The sequence below is a fragment of the Stegostoma tigrinum genome, chromosome 4 (genome assembly GCF_030684315.1).
Source record: "Stegostoma tigrinum isolate sSteTig4 chromosome 4, sSteTig4.hap1, whole genome shotgun sequence".
NCBI classification, from domain to species: Eukaryota; Metazoa; Chordata; class Chondrichthyes; order Orectolobiformes; family Stegostomatidae; genus Stegostoma; species Stegostoma tigrinum.
Window position 1 is genome coordinate 3,434,209 of NC_081357.1, and position 20,184 is coordinate 3,454,392.

General features: G+C 61.2%; 3 protein-coding genes across 5 annotated transcripts in view; 1 reads left to right on the forward strand and 2 right to left on the reverse strand.

Annotated features, from left to right (window-relative positions):
- Positions 1-845: 845 nt before the first annotated feature.
- Positions 846-16,684, reverse strand: cnih4 (cornichon family AMPA receptor auxiliary protein 4). 2 transcript variants are annotated; one of them, XM_048531351.1, is made up of 5 exons: positions 16,442-16,673; positions 6,504-6,572; positions 3,893-4,005; positions 1,423-1,563; positions 846-1,063 (listed from the first exon to the last, which is right to left on the reverse strand). In XM_048531351.1, the coding sequence occupies exons 1-5, from the start codon at positions 16,508-16,510 to the stop codon at positions 1,036-1,038; spliced, it is 420 nt and encodes a 139-aa protein (XP_048387308.1). In that variant the 5' UTR covers positions 16,511-16,673; the 3' UTR covers positions 846-1,035. The 2 variants fall into 2 exon arrangements, with proteins under 2 accessions (XP_048387308.1, XP_048387309.1); XM_048531352.1 differs by lacking the exon at positions 6,504-6,572 and having other exon boundaries at positions 3,893-4,017; positions 16,403-16,684.
- LOC132209516 (rRNA 2'-O-methyltransferase fibrillarin-like) lies at positions 6,755-15,672 on the reverse strand (the record flags this gene model as incomplete). Its single annotated transcript, XM_059645056.1, has 3 exons — positions 6,755-6,771; positions 8,948-9,023; positions 15,595-15,672. Coding segments are annotated over 3 exons (171 nt in total), but the record flags the coding sequence as incomplete, so codon positions are not given.
- A 1,137-nt stretch (positions 16,685-17,821) lies between the features above and the next one.
- Positions 17,822-20,184, forward strand: part of aars2 (alanyl-tRNA synthetase 2, mitochondrial (putative)) — a 44,298-nt gene continuing 41,935 nt past the window's right edge. The window contains exons 1-2 of one of the 2 annotated variants that reach the window (XM_048531347.1): positions 17,822-18,074; positions 19,302-19,490. In XM_048531347.1, the coding sequence (XP_048387304.1) occupies positions 17,853-18,074; positions 19,302-19,490 (411 nt within the window). In that variant the 5' untranslated portion in view covers positions 17,822-17,852. The remainder of the gene's footprint in view (positions 18,075-19,301; positions 19,491-20,184) is intronic. The other variant, XM_048531346.1, reaches the window with a different exon arrangement.

Below are 20,184 nucleotides of genomic sequence, written 5' to 3' on the forward strand. Positions count from 1 at the left end.
AGATGTGAAAACATTGGAGAGAGTACAGAAGCGATTTATAAGAATCTTAGAATCCTTACAGTGTAGAAACAGGCCCTGCGGCCCAACAAGTCCACACCAAACCTCAAAGCATCCCGCCCAGACCCGTTCCCCCTGTGACCCACCTCGTATACACACTCTACCTCTCTGAACACTACAGGCAATTTAGCATAGCCAAATCCACCTAGCCTGCACACCTTTGGACCATGGGAGGAAACTTTGGGACTCTTCAAAACTCTTCTCCTTGGAGAGAAAACTGAGATGGAGCTTTGCGAAACCATAAGCATACCAGAAAGATAGCCAGAAGCTGTTCCAATTTGTATATAAAAAAAACAATAATCAGAGGGCAAAAAAAATGGAGCTGGAAAAGCACAGGAGGTCAGACAGCATCCAAGAGGAGCAGCAAAGTCACCGTTTCGGGTTGAAACTTGAAACATTGACTTTCCTGCTCCTCGGATGCTGTCTGACCTGCTGTGCTTTTCCAGCTCCACATTTTTCGATTTGACCTTCTAGCACCTGCTGTCCTTTATGTCTCCCATAATTAGAGGGCAAATGTGTGAACGAAGCAAGGATGATGGGAGGAGAAAAAGCCTGACACAGAGTAGTTGAGAGTCTGGAAGGCACTGCCTAGAAATGTGGTGGAGGCAGATCCAACTGAGCCATTCAAGAACATTACATGATTATTTGGATAGAAATGGTGAGCAGTGATGGGGCGGGGGGAAAGGAAAGAAACTGGGACCTGGTAACACAATTGGTTCAGGCACAATGGGCCGAATAGTTTCCTTTTGTGTGTTACAAGTCTGTGCTTTCTGAAGTATGCACCAGGATTCCTTCTAAACAGTAACTTTATTGTTTAAAAAATAATCTCAAAACATATTTCAATCATGTCCAAAAAATAAACTGCATGATGCATCCTCTGTTTGTTTGAGAACTTCCAACTGAACCAAACCGGAATGGAAGTGACAGTCCCGAGCCTGCACTTGTTCCTTGCTGCCATTTAGGAGTCCAGAAACAATGTCAGTCATTTATCAAAGCCAGGATCATACTGTAAAGGAAAACAGCATCAGATTGTAGGCCATCACAATTATCAGAAATCTAACTCTCAGTAAGCAGGTCAGCAAACTGTAGAAAATCACCCCATTCTCCATTAGAACATTCTCCCGCACACTCCACCCTCAGTATCAGACTAATAAAACTAACACCTCAGTATCAGATTAATATAATGCTGTCCATTATTCCCTTCCCAGTATCAGACCCTAATAAAACTCTCAGTTACTCCCCTCTCAGTATCAGACTGTTTTAAAACATTCTCAGTTATTCCCACCCAATATCAGATTGAGTTATAAACAATTACTCCCCCCTTGGTATCCGATTCTGTTATAATGGTCTCTGAAATACTCATACCTGTACAGGTAAATGAAGAAACAGAGGAGATGGAACCCCAGTTTAATCATCGCTTCCTTCATGTGAGTTTTGAGCTGTCCACGATTGTGAATCTCAGTTGGGTCAAAAACTCCCACGTTACCACAGGGGACTGCCAGGTACCTAGGGTGTAGTATAGGATAACAGTCATAATCAGCACTTCTTCACTAAAACACAATGCTGTATTAACTGAAGCTGAATGCTTTGTCTATCAATAACAGGTTTCTCATAGAAACTAATAAAAACAGAAACCAAATATTTTGATGAGGGTTGGTTGCAGAATGCACCCAATGACTATACTTGGGCAATCAGGGTGTCATTAAAAAGCACAAAGCTCATAAATACACTAAATACAGATTCAGAAAACGGCATCACATCTATACTCCAGTGATACAGTGATGTGTTTCTTCAATAGTACATTCGGAAATAAGATCACAATGATAAACAAGCTATTACTATCAATATGTAGGTCACAGAGTCTTCAGAAAGGTGAAGGAATCCTTCAACATGCAATAGGATAGACACACAACCCTTATCTGATACACCTTATAGAGTTGCAAACTTTGAAGCTGCATTCACGGGTAAAGATTTCCTAACACACCTTAATAGGCTCCACTCTGCACTTAAATTTACTCGTGCAAACCTCAACAGTGTCGTGCTCCCTCAGCACTGACCCTCTGACACTGCCTCAGTTCTGACTTGCTGAGATTACAGCCGTCCCTCAGTGTGGTTGTGTCTGGATACAATCTGGATAATGGACTCAAGTTTCTAGAGTGGTGCTTGAACCTACCGTGTAGTCTTAGATGCAAACATTGCCAAAGGAGCCACAAAATGACATGTTGGTATTGGGCTTCTCTTGCAGGGTGTTCAGGAATTGTTATCTTCAAATTTACTTCATGTGTTTACACAGGGACATAGGAACTAGGAGAATGAGACAAAGACTGAGACTGGAACAGAGTGGGAGAGAGATTGGAACACAGGAACATAGGAACTAGGAGAATGAGACAAAGACTGAGACTGGAACGGAGTGGGAGAGAGATTGGAACACAGGAACATAGGAACTAGGAGCAGGAGTCAGCAATTCAGCCCTTCGAGCTCGCTCTGCATTTAATATGATCATGGCTCATCTTACTTCGTCTCAACTCCACTTCCCTACCTGCTCCCCACAGCCCTTTATCCCAATATTTCATCAGAAACATACCTATCTCTTGCTTGAATCTGTTGATTGGTTCTGCCTCCATTGTACTCTGTGACAGTGAATTCCACAGATTTACAAACCTCAGAGAAGTAGTTTCTCCTCATCTCAGTTTTGAACCTATGTCCTCTCACTCTATATGTGTGACCGCTAGTTCTATACTGCCCCACAAGGAGGAACATCTATTCATTGCCCACCTTATTGGTCCCCTTTAGCATTTCATATACCTCAATCAGATCCTCCAATTATTTTTCTGAACTCCAGCGAGTAACAAGCCTAAGCTGTTCACCTGCTCCTTGTAGGAAAGCTGTTTCATCCTTGCAGTCAATTTGGTGAACCTCCCTGAACTGCCGTTAGTGACACCATATCCTTCCTTAAGTAATGAGACCAAATGGACAGATTAGTCCAGGTGTAGTCTTACCAAAGCCTTATAAAATTGTCGCAACACTTCTTTACTTGTATAATTGAACACTTTTGCAATAAATGCCAGGATTCCATTTGTCTGTCTTATATGCTGCACCTGCATGCCCACTTTCTGCGATTCATGCACAGGAAACCCAGATCTCTCTGCACTGACACACTTTGAATCTGCTTCCAACTTAAATAGTAATTTTCCCAATTATTTTTCCAGCCAAAATGGACAACCATGCACTTATCCACATTAAACTCCATCTGCTAGATTCTGGCCCATTCTTTTAGCCTATTACTGCCCGTCTGTAAACTTCTCATCTCCTCACAGCTTGCCTTCCCAACTATTTTATTATCATGTGTGAACTTTACTGTGTTACAGTCTGTCCCTGCTTGCAGATCATGTATATGGACTGTAAATAGTTGAGGTCTGAAAACTGAATCCTCCAATACCCCATTAGTTACAGTTTACCATCCAGAGGAGGACCCATTTATCCCAAACCTCTGCTATGTCAGTCAGCAAATCTTCTATCCAAGCCAATATTCTACACCTAACCCCTGGGATCTAACCTTCTGGATCAGTCTTTTATGCGGCACCTTGTCAAATGCCTTCTGGAAGTCTAGATATACCACATTCACTGGATCCCCATTATCCACCCTGCTAGTTACATCCTTAAAGTACTCCAGCAACTTTCTTAAGCACAAATTCCCCTCAATGAAACCGTGCTGACACTGGTGAATTGAGTTTTGTTTTTCCAAGTTTCAGTTATCTCCTCCTTTGTGGCCCTAAGGCTATCTGAAAACTCTCAGAAAATTAAACCAGTAGCTGACTGAGTAAGCTTGACCTACCTGTAAAGATTCCAGCCAGCTATTGGCAGATTGAGCAGAAATATGAACCAATGCATGGAGACAAACATCAGCACTGTAACAATTCCAATAGCAACCAGTTCTGGCAGGATCCACTGGAAGAAAGAGTGCAATTCAAAATGATCTCAAGAAACCAATGATTTCAAACTAGTTATGATGTGGAGGTGCTGGTGTTGGACTAGGGTGGACAAGGTCGGAAGTCACACAACACCAAGTTATAGTTCAACAGGTTTATTTGAAATCACAAGCTTTCGAAGTGCTGCTCCTTTGTCGGGTGAAGTGAGAGAGGAGTGCACAGGCACTTATAGGTAGAGAGATCAAAAGATCACACAAATGGTGTGAATGGAGTGTCAACAGGCCAAATAAGTTTCTACAGGTGATCAGAAGTGTCAGACAATGTGAGTAAAGTGTCAACAACTAAATAGAAAGTGAAGGGATGACCTATAATCCTGTTGAGGCAGAGAAATAATTACAAAGCATCAAAAATGGAGTGGTGCTGGAGAGAAACCAAATGGATGGAAAAACATGCTAGGTATGATAGTTGCATGTAGAGGGTCTAACCAAATATCAAGTAATCCAACACTGTATAAATTAATTAAGGTAAGAGATCATAACAAGTTATCAAGCGGATGGCATCTGAACAGGACAGCAAGAAATATTTTACAAAGACAGCACGGAAGGGTTACGTGTAGCATGACACGATCCCAAGATCAGGGTTGAGGCCGTCCTCGTGGGTAGGGAACTTGGCTATCATTTTCTGCTCGGTGATTTTGCGTTGCTGTGTGTTTCGAAATCCACCTTGGAGGGCACTTACCCAAAGATCGGAGACTGAATACCCTTGACTGAGGAAGTGTTCCCGACTGGGAGGGAACATCCCTGTCTGGTGATCGTCGCACGGTGTCCATTCATGTGTTGTTGAGCATCTGCATTGCCTCACCAACAGACCTTGGAGCATCCTTGCCTGCGGCGTACGAGATCAACAACATTGGCTGAGTCACATGAGCATCTGCCGTGTACGTAGTGGGTGGTGTTCCCACGTGTGATGAATGTATCCATGTTGATAATCTGACATTACTTGCAGAGGTTGCCATGGGAGGGTTGTGTGCAGTTGTGGTTGATGTTGTCCTGAAGGTCAGGTAGTTTGCTGCTAACAGTGGCCTGTTTAGGGCTTGGCAGTTGCTTAAAGGGTAGAAGTGGAGGCACAGGGATGATCTTGGTGAGATGTTTATTGTCGTCGATAACATGTTGAAGGCTGAAAAGAACATGGTGTAGTTTCTCTGCTCAGGGAAAGTACTGGACAACGAAGGGTAATGCAGTTTTTTTGCTGTGGCAATCGAGGAGTTCAGCTTTGTATCCCGTTATATGAGGATGTCTTTCAGAGGCTGTAGCTGTTTACTATGTTTCTCCTCATCTGAGCAGATCTTGTGCATACACAGGACTTGTCTGTCGGGGATGGCTACTTTATTACGTTTAGGGTGGAAGCTAGAGAAATGCAGTATCGTGAGGTTATCCATAGACTTGTGGTAGAGTGATGTACTGAGGTGTTTGTCCTTGATGGAGATGCCTGTGTCCAAGAATGAGACTGATTCTGAAGAGCAGTCCATGGTAAGTCTGGTGCTGGGATGAAACTTGTTGATATTGTTGTGTCGTCATTTCAGTGATTCCTATTCAGCTGGTGAGACTTTACTCACATCGTCTGACACTTTTGATCACCTACACAGACTTGTTATTCGGCCTGTCAAGACCGCTCACACCATTTGTACAATCTTTTGATCTCTCAGTGTATAAATTGTTTCCTTGCGTTTTTCTTCACTTCACAGTGCTCCCAGAAAACTTGTGATTTCAAATAAACCTGTTGGACTACACCTTGGTGTGAGGTGACTTCTGATCTTCAAACCAGTTAGAGTGGGAACCAGGGACTGGTGCTAACTGGGAAGACGAAGGGCAAATCATCAAGTGTCTACTCCCCCCCTTCAACCCAACTCTCCTTTCTGTATCAGAGAAGGATGCAGGCTCTGTGGTTAAGAGGTACAGCCTTTCTGAACACAGAATGAGCAATTAAACTTCCCAGCAGGGAATCTGTACCAGAGCTGAATATTCTAACACACAAACACTGTCTTGCTGCACAGTGGGGTGATGGTAATGTCTCTGGACTAGCAATGTAGAGGTCCAGGTTAACCGTTTGGGTGCATGAAGTGAAAACCCACCAAGGCAAGTGTGGGAACCTAAATTCAATTAATGAATCTGGAATTAAAAGTGAGTCTCAGTGGCAGTGATTACGATCATGAAATTATCATTTATTGTTAAATTTCCTTTCAGGATCAAAATCTGTTGTCCGTGCTGACTCTTGACCCACACAAAGTGGCCAAGTGAGGCAGTTCAAGCACAGTTAGGGATGCGCCAACAATCTTAGGCTTGTCCCATCAAAGATTAATGTCATTGGGAGAAAGGGAGACCTGACAGACTAAAACCTGTTGAATGCGCTTTAGACCTGCTCACAATGGTCCCCTTGTTTTGCAGCATCTGGAAGGAAGCTCTCAATTAGTCCCTTTCTTCCCCTCCCCACAACATACATTGTATACGGGACAATTACCTTGTTCAGTTTAGAGCAGCATGCTCGGGCATTTATATAATCACATTCTAAATCCGACAGGGTTATAATCTACACACAGGTCAAGGAAATTGTTCACTGCTTCTGGCTCTGTCTCTTCCTTCTTGTTTTTCTCAGACACTCTCCTTCTCCAAACTGTTTGTGTTCTTACATTGTTTAATCAGCCTCTCCCGATTGGTTTGTCCCAGACTTTCACCCAGTGTTAACTTCCTGTCTCTTGTCCTCTTACAATGTTATTCTTCATCCCCATCTTTCCAATTTCATCTCTCAATCTGACACAGTTTCTCAGACTACTCACCTTCTCCCATTCCCCCTCAATCTATCTTATTCATTTCCACATCATCTGCTTTTTCCATTACTCTCTCCACTTCTCAACCTGAATCTACTTTTTTCAGTCTGGGTCTTCCACACGTACCCCACACTCCACTTCTTCTGACACTTCTACATCCTTCACCCCATACTCTTCTGCACCAACTCCCCACACTTTCTTCCCTCCGCTACCTCTACCCTCTCTCTTCACTCTCCCCCGGCTCCCTTCCTCCAAATAACCTCTGATCCCTTCCACTCTCTTTCTCCTCTCCCTTCCATCTCCTTCCACGTCTCTCCCCAAATTCCTCTCTGCCCCACTCCCCTCCCGACACCCCCCCCGACTTACCCTCCACCTCCCTGGGCCTCACCACTCTAACCCCCCCCAAACACCTGACCCACCCCGACACCTCTTCCCTCTCACTCCAGTTCCCCGTCCCCCCAACCCACACCCCACTTTCCCATCACCCCCTCTGCCCCCACCCTTCTTTCCCACCCCTCTTCCCCTGCCCCTCTTCCAGATGCGCCCACCCCACCCAGCTCTGTCCCACCATCCCTACCCCCACCCCACTCTGCCATGCCACTCGACCCCACTGCCTGTATTCACACTCTTCCCCCACCCAGCTCCACACCTCTTCCCCCTCCACACCCCTATTCGAACCCCCACACTGCCCCCTGCCCGCTCCACCCCTCTTCCCCACCAACCCCTTCCCCCTCCACCACTCTTCCCCCAGCACCCCTCTTCCCCCTCCACCCCGGCTCCCCACTGCTGCCCCTCCCCCCTGCTCCACCCCACATCCCCCTCCACCCCTCCCTGCAGGCACCCGGCTCCACCCCTCTTCCCCCTCCACCCCTCCATGCAGGCACCCGGCTCCGCCCCTCTTCCCCCTCTACCCCCGCTCCGCCCCTCTTCCCCCAGCACCCTCGCTCCCCACTGCTGCCCCTCCACCCCGCTCCGCCCCTCTTCCCCCAGCACCCCCGCTCCCCACTGCTGCCCCTCCACCCAGCTCCGCCCCTCTTCCCCCTCCACCCCTCCCTGCAGGCACCCGGCTCCACCCCTCTTCCCCCTCCACCCCTCCCTGCAGGCACCCGGCTCCGCCCCTCTTCCCCCTCCACCCCTCCCTGCAGGCACCCGGCTCCGCCCCTCTTCCCCCTCTACCCCCGCTCCGCCCCTCTTCCCCCAGCACCCTCGCTCCCCACTGCTGACCCTCCACCCCGCTCCGCCCCTCTTCCCCCAGCACCCCCGCTCCCCACTGCTGCCCCTCCACCCAGCTCCGCCCCTCTTCCCCCTCCACCCCCGCTCCCCACTGCTGCCCCTCCACCCAGCTCCGCCCCTCTTCCCCCTCCACCCCCGCTCCCCACTGCTGCCCCTCCACACAGCTCCGCCCCTCTTCCCCCTCCAACCCCGCTCCCCACTGCTGCCCCTCCACCCAGCTCCGCCCCTCTTCCCCCTCCACCCCCACTCCCCACTGCTGCCCCTCCACCCAGCTCCGCCCCTCTTCCCCCTCCAACCCCGCTCCCCACTGCTGCCCCTCCACCCAGCTCCGCCCCTCTTCCCCCTCCACCCCCGCTCCCCACTGCTGCCCCTCCACCCAGCTCCGCCCCTCTTCCCCCTCCACCCCCCTTCCCCCTCCACCTCCACTCCGCCCATCTTCCCCCTCCACGCCCGCTCCGCCCCTCTTCCCCCTCCGCCCCTGCTCCGCCTCCCCCCTGCTCCACCCCTTCCCCTTGCATGCCCCTCCACCCCTCCCCGCCAGTACTCCTCGACCCCCAGCACCCAGCACCACGCCTCGACCCCCAGCACCCAGCTCCACGCCTCGACCCCCAGCACCCAGCTCCACGCCTCTTCCCCCACCGCTGCCCCTCCACCCAGCTCCGCCCCTCTTCCCCCTCCGCCCCCGCTCCGCCCCTCTTCCCGCTCCGCCCCCGCTCCGCCCCTCTTCCCCCTCCGCCCCCGCTCCGCCCCTCTTCCCCCTCCGCCCCCGCTCCGCCCCTCTTCCCCCTCCGCCCCCGCTCCGCCCCTCTTCCCCCTCCGCCCCCGCTCCGCCCCTCTTCCCGCTCCGCCCCCGCTCCGCCCCTCTTCCCGCTCCGCCCCCGCTCCGCCCCTCTTCCCCCTCCGCCCCCGCTCCGCCCCTCTTCCCCCTCCGCCCCCGCTCCGCCCCTCTTCCCGCTCCGCCCCTCTTCCCGCTCCGCCCCCGCTCCGCCCCTCTTCCCCCTCCGCCCCCGCTCCGCCCCTCTTCCCCCCCCCGCCCCCGCTCCGCCCCTCTTCCCCCTCCGCCCCCGCTCCGCCCCTCCTCCCCCGCTCCGCCCCTCCTCCCCCTCCGCCCCCGCTCCGCCCCTCCTCCCCCTCCGCCCCCGCTCCGCCCCTCCTCCCCCGCTCCGCCCCTCCTCCCCCGCTCCGCCCCGCTCCGCCCCTCCTCCCCCGCTCCGCCCCTCTTCCCCCTCCGCCCCCGCTCCGCCCCTCCTCCCCCGCTCCGCCCCGCTCCGCCCCTCCTCCCCCGCTCCGCCCCTCTTCCCCCTCCGCCCCCGCTCCGCCCCTCCTCCCCCGCTCCGCCCCTCTTCCCCCTCCGCCCCCGCTCCGCCCCTCTTCCCCCTCCGCCCCTCTTCCCCCTCCGCCCCCGCTCCGCCCCTCTTCCCCCTCCGCCCCTCTTCCCCCTCCGCCCCTCTTCCCCCTCCGCCCCCGCTCCGCCCCTCTTCCCCCTACGCCCCCGCTCCGCCCCTCTTCCCCCTACGCCCCCGCTCCGCCCCTCTTCCCCCTACGCCCCTTTTCCCCCTCCGCCCCCGCTCCGCCCCTCTTCCCGCTCCGCCCCTCTTCCCGCTCCGCCCCCGCTCCGCCCCCGCTCCACCCCTCTTCCCGCTCCGCCCCCGCTCCGCCCCTCTTCCCCCTCCGCCCCCGCTCCGCCCCTCTTCCCGCTCCGCCCCCGCTCCGCCCCTCTTCCCGCTCCGCCCCCGCTCCGCCCCTCTTCCCGCTCCGCCCCTCTTCCCCCTCCGCCCCCGCTCCGCCCCTCTTCCCCCTCCGCCCCCGCTCCGCCCCTCTTCCCCCTCCGCCCCCGCTCCGCCCCTCCTCCCCCTCCGCCCCCGCTCCGCCCCTCCTCCCCCTCCGCCCCTCCTCCCCCTCCGCCCCTCCTCCCCCTCCGCCCCCGACCGCCCCTCCTCCCCCTCTGCCCCCGCTCCGCCCCTCCTCCCCCTCTGACCCCGCTCCGCCCCTCCTCCCCCTCTGCCCCCGCTCCGCCCCTCCTCCCCCTCTGCCCCCGCTCCGCCCCTCCTCCCCCTCCGCCCCTCCTCCCCCTCCGCCCCCGCTCCGCCCCTCCTCCCCCTCCGCCCCCGCTCCGCCCCTCCTCCCCCTCTGCCCCCGCTCCGCCCCTCCTCCCCCTCTGCCCCCGCTCCGCCCCTCCAACCCCTTCGCCCCGGCTCCGCCCCTCTTCCCCCAGCACCCCCGCTCCTGCCCCTCCCCCCCGCCCCTCATCCGTCTCCCCCCTGCTCCACCCCCTTCCCCCTGCATCCCCCTCCACCCCACCCCCCCAGTACTCCTCGACCCCCAGCACCCAGCTCCACGCCTCTTCCCCCACCACTGCCCCTCTTCCCCCACCCAGCTCTTCCCCCACCCAGCTCTTCCCCCACTGCTGCCCCTCTTCCCCCGCCCCTCTTCCCCCACCCCCGCCCCCGCCCCTCTTCCCCCGCACCCGCCCCTCTTTCCCCGCACCCGCCCCCCTCTCCCCTCGCCCCCGCCCCCCTCTCCCCTCGCCCCCGCCCCCCTCTCCCCTCTTCCCTCGCCCCCGCCCCCTCCTCCCCGCTGCCCCTCTTCCCTCGCCCCCGCCCCCTCCTCCCCGCTGCCCCTCTTCCCTCGCCCCCGCCCCCTCCTCCCCGCTGCCCCTCTTCCCTCGCCCCCCTCGCCCCCTCTCCCCCGCCCCCCTCTCCCCTCGCCCCCGCCCCCTCCTCCCCGCTGCCCCTCTTCCCTCGCCCCCGCCCCCTCCTCCCCGCTGCCCCTCTTCCCTCGCCCCCGCCCCCTCCTCCCCGCTGCCCCTCTTCCCTCGCCCCCTCTCCCCCGCCCCCCTCTCCCCCGCCCCCCTCTCCCCTCGCCCCCGCCCCCCTCTCCCCTCGCCCCCTCCTCCCCGCTGCCCCTCTTCCCTCGCCCCTCTTCCCTCGCCCCCGCCCCCCTCGCCCCCTCTCCCCTCTTCCCTCGCCCCCTCTCCCCTCGCCCCCTCTCCCCCGCCCCCCTCTCCCCTCTCCCCCGCCCCCCTCTCCCCTCGCCCCCGCCCCCCTCTCCCCTCGCCCCCGCCCCCTCCTCCCCGCTGCCCCTCTTCCCTCGCCCCCGCCCCCTCCTCCCCGCTGCCCCTCTTCCCTCGCCCCCGCCCCCTCCTCCCCGCTGCCCCTCTTCCCTCGCCCCCGCCCCCCTCGCCCCCGCCCCCCTCTCCCCTCGCCCCCGCCCCCCTCTCCCCTCGCCCCCGCCCCCCTCTCCCCTCGCCCCCGCCCCCCTCGCCCCCTCTCCCCTCGCCCCCGCCCCCCTCTCCCCTCGCCCCCGCCCCCCTCTCCCCTCGCCCCCGCCCCCTCGCCCCCTCTCCCCTGGCCCCCGCCCCCCTCTCCCCTCGCCCCCCCCCCCTCCCCTCGCCCCCGCCCCCCTCTCCCCTCGCCCCCGCCCCCCTCTCCCCTCGCCCCCGCCCCCCTCTCCCCTCGCCCCCGCCCCCCTCTCCCCTCGCCCCCGCCCCCCTCTCCCCCGCCCCCCTCTCCCCCGCCCCCCTCTCCCCTCGCCCCCTCGCCCCCTCTCCCCTCGCCCCCGCCCCCCTCTCCCCTCGCCCCCGCCCCCCTCTCCCCTCGCCCCCCTCTCCCCTCGCCCCCCTCCCCCTCGCCCCCCTCTCCCCTCGCCCCCCTCTCCCCTCGCCCCCCTCTCCCCTCGCCCCCCTCTCCCCTCGCCCCCCTCTCCCCTCGCCCCCGCCTCCCCTCGCCCCCCTCTCCCCTCGCCCCCGCCCCCCTCTCCCCTCGCCCCCCTCTCCCCTCGCCCCCCTCTCCCCTCGCCCCCCTCTCCCCTCGCCCCCGCCCCCCTCTCCCCCGCCCCCCTCTCCCCTCGCCCCCCTCTCCCCTCGCCCCCCTCTCCCCTCGCCCCTCGCCCCCGCCCCCCTCACCCCCGCCCCCGCCTCCCCTCTTTCCTCGCCCCCGCCCCCCTCTCCCCTCTTTCCCCGCCCCCCTCTCCCCTCGCCCCCGCCCCCCTCTCCCCTCTTTCCCCGCCCCCCTCTCCCCTCGCCCCCGCCCCCCTCTCCCCTCTTTCCCCGCCCCCCTCTCCCCTCGCCCCCCTCTCCCCTCTTCCCTCGCCCCCGCCCCCCTCTCCCCCCTCTCCCCTCTTCCCTCGCCCCCGCCCCCCTCTCCCCTCTTCCCTCGCCCCCGCCCCCCTCTCCCCTCTTCCCTCGCCCCCGCCCCCCTCTCCCCTCTTTCCTCGCCCCCCCTCTCCCCTCTTCCCTCGCCCCCGCCCCCCTCTCCCCTCTTTCCTCGCCCCCCCTCTCCCCTCGCCCCCGCCCCCCTCTCCCCTCTTTCCTCGCCCCCCCTCTCCCCTCGCCCCCGCCCCCCTCTCCCCTCGCCCCCCCTCTCCCCTCGCCCCCGCCCCCCTCTCCCCTCTTTCCTCGCCCCCCTCTCCCCCGCCCCCTCTCCCCTCTCCCCCGCCCCCCTCTCCCCCGCCCCCCTCTCCCCTCTCCCCCGCCCCCCTCTCCCCCGCCCCCCTCTCCCCTCTCCCCCGCCCCCCTCTCCCCCGCCCCCCGCCCCCCTCTCCCCTCTCCCCCGCCCCCCTCTCCCCTCTCCCCCGCCCCCCTCTCCCCCGCCCCCCTCTCCCCTCTCCCCCGCCCCCCTCTCCCCCGCCCCCCTCTCCCCCGCCCCCCTCTCCCCCGCCCCCCTCTCCCCCGCCCCCCTCTCCCCCGCCCCCCTCTCCCCTCTCCCCCGCCCCCCTCTCCCCTCGCCCCCCGCCCCCCTCTCCCCGCCCCCCTCTCCCCTCGCCCCCCGCCCCCCTCTCCCCGCCCCCCTCTCCCCTCGCCCCCGCCCCCCTCTCCCCCTCTCCCCCGCCCCCCTCTCCCCTCGCCCCCGCCCCCCTCTCCCCCTCGCCCCCCTCTCCCCCTCTCCCCCGCCCCCCTCTCCCCTCGCCCCCCGCCCCCCTCTCCCCCCGCTCCCCTCTCCCCCGCCCCCCTCTCCCCTCGCCCCCCGCCCCCCTCTCCCCCGCCCCCCTCTCCCCCCGCCCCCCTCGCCCCCCTCTCCCCGCCCCCCTCGCCCCCCGCTCCCCTCTCCCCCCGCCCCCCTCTCCCCTCTCCCCCGCCCCCCTCTCCCCCCTCGCCCCTCTCCCCTCTCCCCCGCCCCCCTCTCCCCTCGCCCCCCGCCCCCCTCGCCCCCGCCCCCCTCTCCCCCCGCCCCCCTCTCCCCCCGCCCCCCGCCCCCCTCGTCCCCCGCCCCCCTCGTCCCCCGCCCCCCTCTCCCCCGCCCCCCTCTCCCCCGCCCCCCTCGCCCCCCGCCCCTCGCCCCCCTCGCCCCTCGCCCCCCGCCCCCCTCGCCCCCCGCCCCCCTCGCCCCCCGCCCCCCTCTCCCCCGCTCCCCTCTCCCCCCGCCCCCCTCTCCCCTCGCCCCCCTCTCCCCCCGCCCCCCTCTCCCCCGCCCCCCTCGCCCCTCTCCCCCGCCCCCCTCGCCCCTCTCCCCCGCCCCCCTCGCCCCCGCCCCCCTCCCCCCTCGCCCCCCGCCCCCCTCGTCCCCCGCCCCCCTCTCCCCTCTCCCCCGCCCCCCTCTCCCCTCGCCCCCCGCCCCCCGCGCCCCCGCCCCCCTCTCCCCCGCTCCCCTCGCCCCCCGCCCCCCTCTCCCCCCGCCCCCCGCCCCCCTCGCCCCCCGCCCCCCTCTCCCCCGCCCCCCGCCCCCCTCTCCCCCGCCCCCCTCTCCCCCGCCCCCCTCTCCCCCGCCCCCCTCTCCCCTCGCCCCCCTCTCCCCCGCCCCCCTCTCCCCCGCCCCCCTCTCCCCTCTCCCCCGCCCCCCGCCCCCCTCTCCCCCGCCCCCCGCCCCCCTCTCCCCTCGCCCCCGCCCCCCTCGCCCCCCGCCCCCCTCTCCCCTCGCCCCCCTCTCCCCCCTCGCCCCTCACCCCCCTCGCCCCTCTCCCCCGCCCCCCTCTCCCCTCGCCCCCGCCCCCCTCGCCCCTCGCCCTCGCCCCCGCCCCCCGCGCCCCCGCCCCCCTCGCCCCCGCCCCCCTCGCCCCCGCCCCCCTCGCCCCCCGCCCCCCTCTCCCCCGCCCCCGCCCCCCTCTCCCCTCTCCCCCGCCCCCCTCTCCCCTCTTCCCTCGCCCCCGCCCCCCTCTCCCCCCTCCCCCGCCCCCCTCTCCCCTCTTCCCTCGCCCCCGCCCCCCTCTCCCCCCTCCCCCGCCCCCTCTCCCCTCGCCCCCGCCCCCCTCTCCCCCCTCCCCCCTCTTCCCTCGCCCCCGCCCCCCTCTCCCCTCTTCCCTCGCCCCCCTCTCCCCTCTTCCCTCGCCCCCGCCCCCCTCTCCCCCCTCCCCCGCCCCCTCTCCCCTCGCCCCCGCCCCCCTCTCCCCCCTCTCCCCTCTTCCCTCGCCCCCGCCCCCCTCTCCCCCCTCTCCCCTCTTCCCTCGCCCCCCTCTCCCCTCTTCCCTCGCCCCCGCCCCCCTCTCCCCCCTTCCCTCGCCCCCCTCTCCCCTCTTCCCTCGCCCCCGCCCCCCTCTCCCCCCTTCCCTCGCCCCCCTCTCCCCTCTTCCCTCGCCCCCGCCCCCCTCTCCCCCCTTCCCTCGCCCCCCTCTCCCCTCGCCCCTCGCCCCCGCCCCCCTCTCCCCTCGCCCCCCTCTCCCCTCGCCCCCGCCCCCCTCTCCCCCCTCTCCCCTCGCCCCCGCCCCCCTCTCCCCCCTCTCCCCTCTTCCCCCGCCCCCCTCTCCCCCCTCTCCCCTCTTCCCTCGCCCCCGCCCCCCTCTCCCCTCTTCCCTCGCCCCCGCCCCCCTCTCCCCTCTTCCCTCGCCCCCGCCCCCCTCTCCCCTCTTCCCTCGCCCCCGCCCCCCTCTCCCCTCTTCCCTCGCCCCCCTCTCCCCTCTTCCCTCGCCCCCGCCCCCCTCTCCCCTCGCCCCCCTCTCCCCTCTTCCCTCGCCCCCGCCCCCCTCTCCCCTCGCCCCCCTCTCCCCTCTTCCCTCGCCCCCGCCCCCCTCTTCCCTCGCCCCCCTCTTCCCTCGCCCCCGCCCCCTCTCCCTTCTTCCCTCGCCCCCGCCCCCCTCTCCCCTCGCCCCCCTCTCCCCTCTCCCCTCTCCCCCGCCCCCTCTCCCCTCTTCCCTCGCCCCCGCCCCCCTCTTCCCTCGCCCCCGCCCCCCTCTCCCCTCTTCCCTCGCCCCCCTCTTCCCTCGCCCCCCTCTTCCCTCGCCCCCCTCCCCTCGCCCCCCTCGCCCCCCTCGCCCCCCTCGCCCCCCTCGCCCCCCCCGCCCCCCTCTCCCCTCGCCCCCCCCGCCCCCCTCTCCCCTCGCCCCCCTCGCCCCCCTCTCCCCTCTCCCCCGCCCCCCTCCCCCCTCTCCCCTCGCCCCCGCCCCCCTCTCCCCGCCCCCCTCTCCCCCGCCCCCTCTCCCCCGCCCCCCCGCCCCCCGCCCCCCGCCCCCCTCTCCCCTCGCCCCCGCCCCCCTCTCCCCGCCCCCCTCTCCCCCGCCCCCCTCCCCCCTCTCCCCTCGCCCCCTCTCCCCTCGCCCCCCTCTCCCCTCTCCCCTCGCCCCCCTCTCCCCTCTCCCCTCGCCCCCCTCTCCCCTCTCCCCTCGCCCCCCTCTCCCCTCTCCCCTCGCCCCCCTCTCCCCTCTCCCCTCGCCCCCCTCTCCCCTCTCCCCTCGCCCCCCTCTCCCCTCTCCCCTCGCCCCCCTCTCCCCTCTCCCCTCGCCCCCCTCTCCCCTCGCCCCCGCCCCCCTCTCCCCTCGCCCCCGCCCCCCTCTCCCCTCGCCCCCGCCCCCCTGCCCCCCTCTCCCCTCTCCCCTCGCCCCCGCCCCCCTCTCCCCTCTTCCCTCTCCCCTCTTCCCTCGCCCCCGCCCCCCTCTCCCCTCGCCCCCGCCCCCCTCTCCCCTCGCCCCCCTCTCCCCCGCCCCCCTCTCCCCTCGCCCCCGCCCCCCTCTCCCCCGCCCCCCTCTCCCCTCGCCCCCGCCCCCCTCTCCCCCGCCCCCCTCTCCCCTCGCCCCCGCCCCCCTCTCCCCCGCCCCCCTCTCCCCTCGCCCCCGCCCCCCTCTCCCCTCGCCCCCGCCCCCCTCTCCCCTCGCCCCTCGCCCCCACCCCCTCAACCCGATCCACCACTCTTCTTCCCCATCCCCTGCTCCTCTCCCCACCCTACTCTCTGCCCCATCCCTCACTCCCTCCCCACTAATCTCAGTGCTCTGTGCCCCTCCCTCCCCATACTCACCCTTACTCCTTCTCCTTCTCCTTCTTCTCCCCTCACCCCTCTTCCTCCTCCTCCTCTCCTTCCATCCGCCTCCACTACCACTAATTCCTCTCCCATACCTTCCCCTTTTAAGGTTTTTGGTCTCTCTCCCTCTCCCTATTCATTCTCTTCCCACCCCCCTCCCTTTTATCTTCAGGCCACGGTCCATTTATCAAACTTATCTCAGCGTTTTCCTTTTTCCGTCCACTCTGCAAGGATACGAAATAAACCGCCATAAAAATGAGTGTGCAGCAATCAACTAGCGACAGGACGAAAACCAACGCCTCCATCTTCGTTTCTGCTTGTAGCTGTGGGGAACCAGAAACATGTAACACCCCTGGCGAACAGTGATTCCTGTAACACCGCAGGTCTTCCCCGCGAGCCACACCCGCGTCTCAATCAACGGGGGTCCCCCAGATTCACTTCCGCCCCGCGAGTCACCCCGCGTCTCAATCAAAGGTGGTGGTGGGGGGGCCCAGATTCACTTCCGCCCCGCCCGCCGTGCAGCATCAATAAGCCACCCAGAGGGGCACAAGAAAGGTTCCGGGACTACCTCACCGGTGGATTTTTTTGTCTGCCATTGACCGCGCGTCTGATGGACTTTGTAAACTACACCAATAAAACTAATCAGTTCTGATGAAAAGACCTCGAGCTGAAACGTTTACAAGTTAACTTGTCTCTTTACAAATGCTGCTATGTATTTCCGGCATTTTCTATTGTTATTTTAAAATCTATATTGGTGTGCAAATCAAAGCAGGCGATTTGGGCCAATCAATAAAATTCACGCTAGAACTGTTCAGGGGGATCCCCTGGTAGCACAACGTTTCACCAGAAACAGTCAGAAGTCTAATGACACCAGGTTATAGGCCAACTAGTTTATTTAAAATCACAAGCTTTCAGAGCAAACCTTCTACAGGGTGAGCATTCCTCAAACAGACGTGGCAGTCAATTAAAGACGGTGTAGGTGCAAATTACTGCAGATCTTGGAATCTGTACTGAAAATGTTATCTGAACTATCAACATAATTTCTCCCACAGCACTCCCATCGCTTCACGCACCGCCCCCCCTCCCGCCGCCTCATCAATGCATAAATGCTGCCTCCTCCACACCACTTTAGCTCCGATTAAGAGTCATCTAGACTTGAATTGTTAGCTTGCTGTCTCCACACAAACGGTGCCTGACTCGCTGTGAATGTCAGCTTTTGAGATAAGGTGTAGAGCTGGATGAACACAGCAGGCCAAGCAGTATCAGAGGAGCAGGAAAGCTGACGTCTCTTGGCCTGCTGTGTTCATCCAGCTCCACACCTTGTTATGTCAGATTCTGCTGAGTTCCTGAGGCATTCTGTGACGTTTTTTCAGAATTGCAGTAGATTACTTTTATCACGGAAAACGATGCAATTTTAAAAGATTATTGTGTTGATACGCGGTGATTTCTGAATTATTAAACCGACATGAAAACAGCACCGTTGTTGTGTTAACGTGCGGATAGCTCCGAGTAGTTGCACCGGTTTGCCCGATATCAACTCATCCTCAGGGAGTGGCGCTAATCTTGGAGGATCAGAGGTGGAGACGGCGTTGGGCGCCCTTGTCCCTCCACGTACTCGTTGTTTTCGGGGCTTTGCCACGATCAAAGATGGCGGCCGTGCAGCTGGTGTCCGCGCTCGGGAGGCGCGCGATGTGCCGTTGGACCGCGGCGGGAGATCGGGCCCGGGAGCGCGTCCCGAGCGCCGGCCACATCCGCCAGAGCTTTGTGTGCTACTTCCGAGACAAACAGCGGCATCGGGAGGTCCGCTCTGCCCCGGTCATCCCAAGGGGAGACCCCAGCCTTCTGCTGGTCAACGCCGGCATGAACCAGGTGCGGCGGGGGGTCGCAGAGGGTCGAGGGTAGGGAAGGTGACCGGGTTTTGGGGGGGGCAGAGGGTCGAGGTGAGGGAGGGTAACGGGGTTGGGGGTGGAGGGAGTGGGTGGGGGTTGAGGTGAGGAGAGATTGGGAGGAGGGGAGTGAAAAGTGGCGGGGGGAGGAGATTTAGAGAATGCGGGGGGTTAGGGAAGAAGTGGGGGGGCTAGAGCAGTGTTGCAGGAGGCAAAGTGGGGTGAGAGGTGAAAGATTATAAATAGACCTAATGGGCAACTTGTTCATGCAGGGGGTGTTGCGTGCATAGAATGTGCTGCCAGAGGAAGTGGTGGAGGCTGGTGCAATTACAACATTTACAACATCTGATTATATGAATAGGAAGCGTTTAGGGGGATGCGGGTCAAATTGTCTGGTCCGCTTAGATGAGTTAAACTGAAGGGCCTGTTTCCATGCCATACAGCTCTGTGACACTGAGGGAAAGCAACCTCTCCGTGTGGATCCTGCAGAGAAGGAAAGGGGCAGCAGATAATTGTGGCTCCAGCACTGAGGTTATGGGTTGCCATCCTGAAAATGCCCCCTTCATCTTAACCTCATCTTTTAGTTAGTTAATCATTTAACCCGTGCTTATATCCCACCAAGATATCGTGTCCTGTTTTCTTATTAGTAGCCTAATGTGTGATGTGTTATCACACGCCTTCTGAAAATCCTGATATATTACATCCATTACTTCCCCTTTTTTTATTCTGTTTGTTAATAGGGAATAGGCGCAGAAGAAGTCCTGCACCATTAAATGAGATCAAGGCTGATCTGGTAATACTCAACTCCACTTTCTTGCCTTTTCCTCATAAAACTTCATTCCCTCACCGATTAAAAATCTATCCCAGCTCCTCAAATAATTATAATAAATTTGTCAGGCATGATGTCCCCTTTGTGAAGCTATGCTGACTCAGCTTGCAGTGAAGTCCCCTTTTGTCTGGATCCCAGCCACTTGGGATGCAACTGGCTGGCATGTAGGGTTACAAAGGAAGGTTTTGATGGACTTGGAAATGGATTGTGTGGGAATTGGGAAGAGAGCCTATTGAGAGTGACCTGTGGTGGGGAGGGCAGCTGAGGTGGGCGATAGCCTGGTAGGGAGGGGCGCCATTTGGAATTATGGACCCGAGTAGAATCGGGCTACTGTTGTGTTTGATGCTTCTCTCTGTCTCTCTCTCCCTCCCTCCCCTGCAGTTTAAGCCCATCCTCCTGGGTACGGTGGATCCTCGATCTCCCATGGCCCAGTACCAGCGGGTTGTTAACAGCCAAAAATGTGTGCGTGCTGGTGGCAAACACAATGACCTGGAGGATGTGGGCCGAGACCTCTATCACCATACCTTCTTCGAGATGTTAGGCAACTGGTCTTTTGGAGACTACTTCAAGGTGAGGGAGACATGTTAAAGGGGGTGGGGGGCACATTTTCAGGATGGGGTAAAGGAGCAGCAGAGAGATTGATTTTTTAAAATTTAAATATCGTTCATTTATGGGATATCGGTTTCATTGTGGCTTTTATTTATTCCTCATCCCTAGTTGGCCTTGGGAAGATGGTGGTGAGCTGATTCGGAGTAGTATTTCACAAGGTTAATATTCTGTGGATGTGGGCTTGAATCCCACCATTGCAGATGGTGAAATTTGATTTGAATAAAAATCTAATTCAAAAGCTGATGATGGTCATGTCACTATTGTCATAGTGTTTCTCGTTCAAGAGTGCCATCTTGTTCACTAATGTTCTTAATAGAAAGAAATCTTTACGTGACCAGGCTTACATACGATTCCAGACCGACAGCAATTTGGTTGACTATTAAACACTGTCTGAAATGGCCCCAGCGAGCTAGTCAAATCAAGAGGCACTTAGGATAGGGATAATAAATGCTGACCCAGAAACAGACGTCCATATTCTGTGAATGAATAATGAAACAAAAAATAGGTTACTTTGACCTGGATGGTGTCAATCTTCTTGAGCATTGTTGGAGTTGCACTCATCCAGGCAAATTGACCATCACACTTATGACTTGTGCCTTGTGCGTGCTGGACAGGCTTTGGGGAGTCAGGAGGTGAGCCAATACCATTAAATGTC

Coding starts and splice junctions, on each gene's coding strand:
- cnih4 (XM_048531351.1), bottom strand. CDS start 16,510: ATGGAGGCGTTGGTTTTCGTCCTGTCGCTAGTTGATTGCTGCACACTC. Junction 6,573..16,441: donor TTTTTATGGCGGTTTATTTC/GTATCCTTGCAG, acceptor ACCTGTGTGTAG/ATTATAACCCTGTCGGATTT. Junction 1,564..3,892: donor GCTGGCTGGAATCTTTACAG/GTAGGTCAAGCT, acceptor ACTACACCCTAG/GTACCTGGCAGTCCCCTGTG.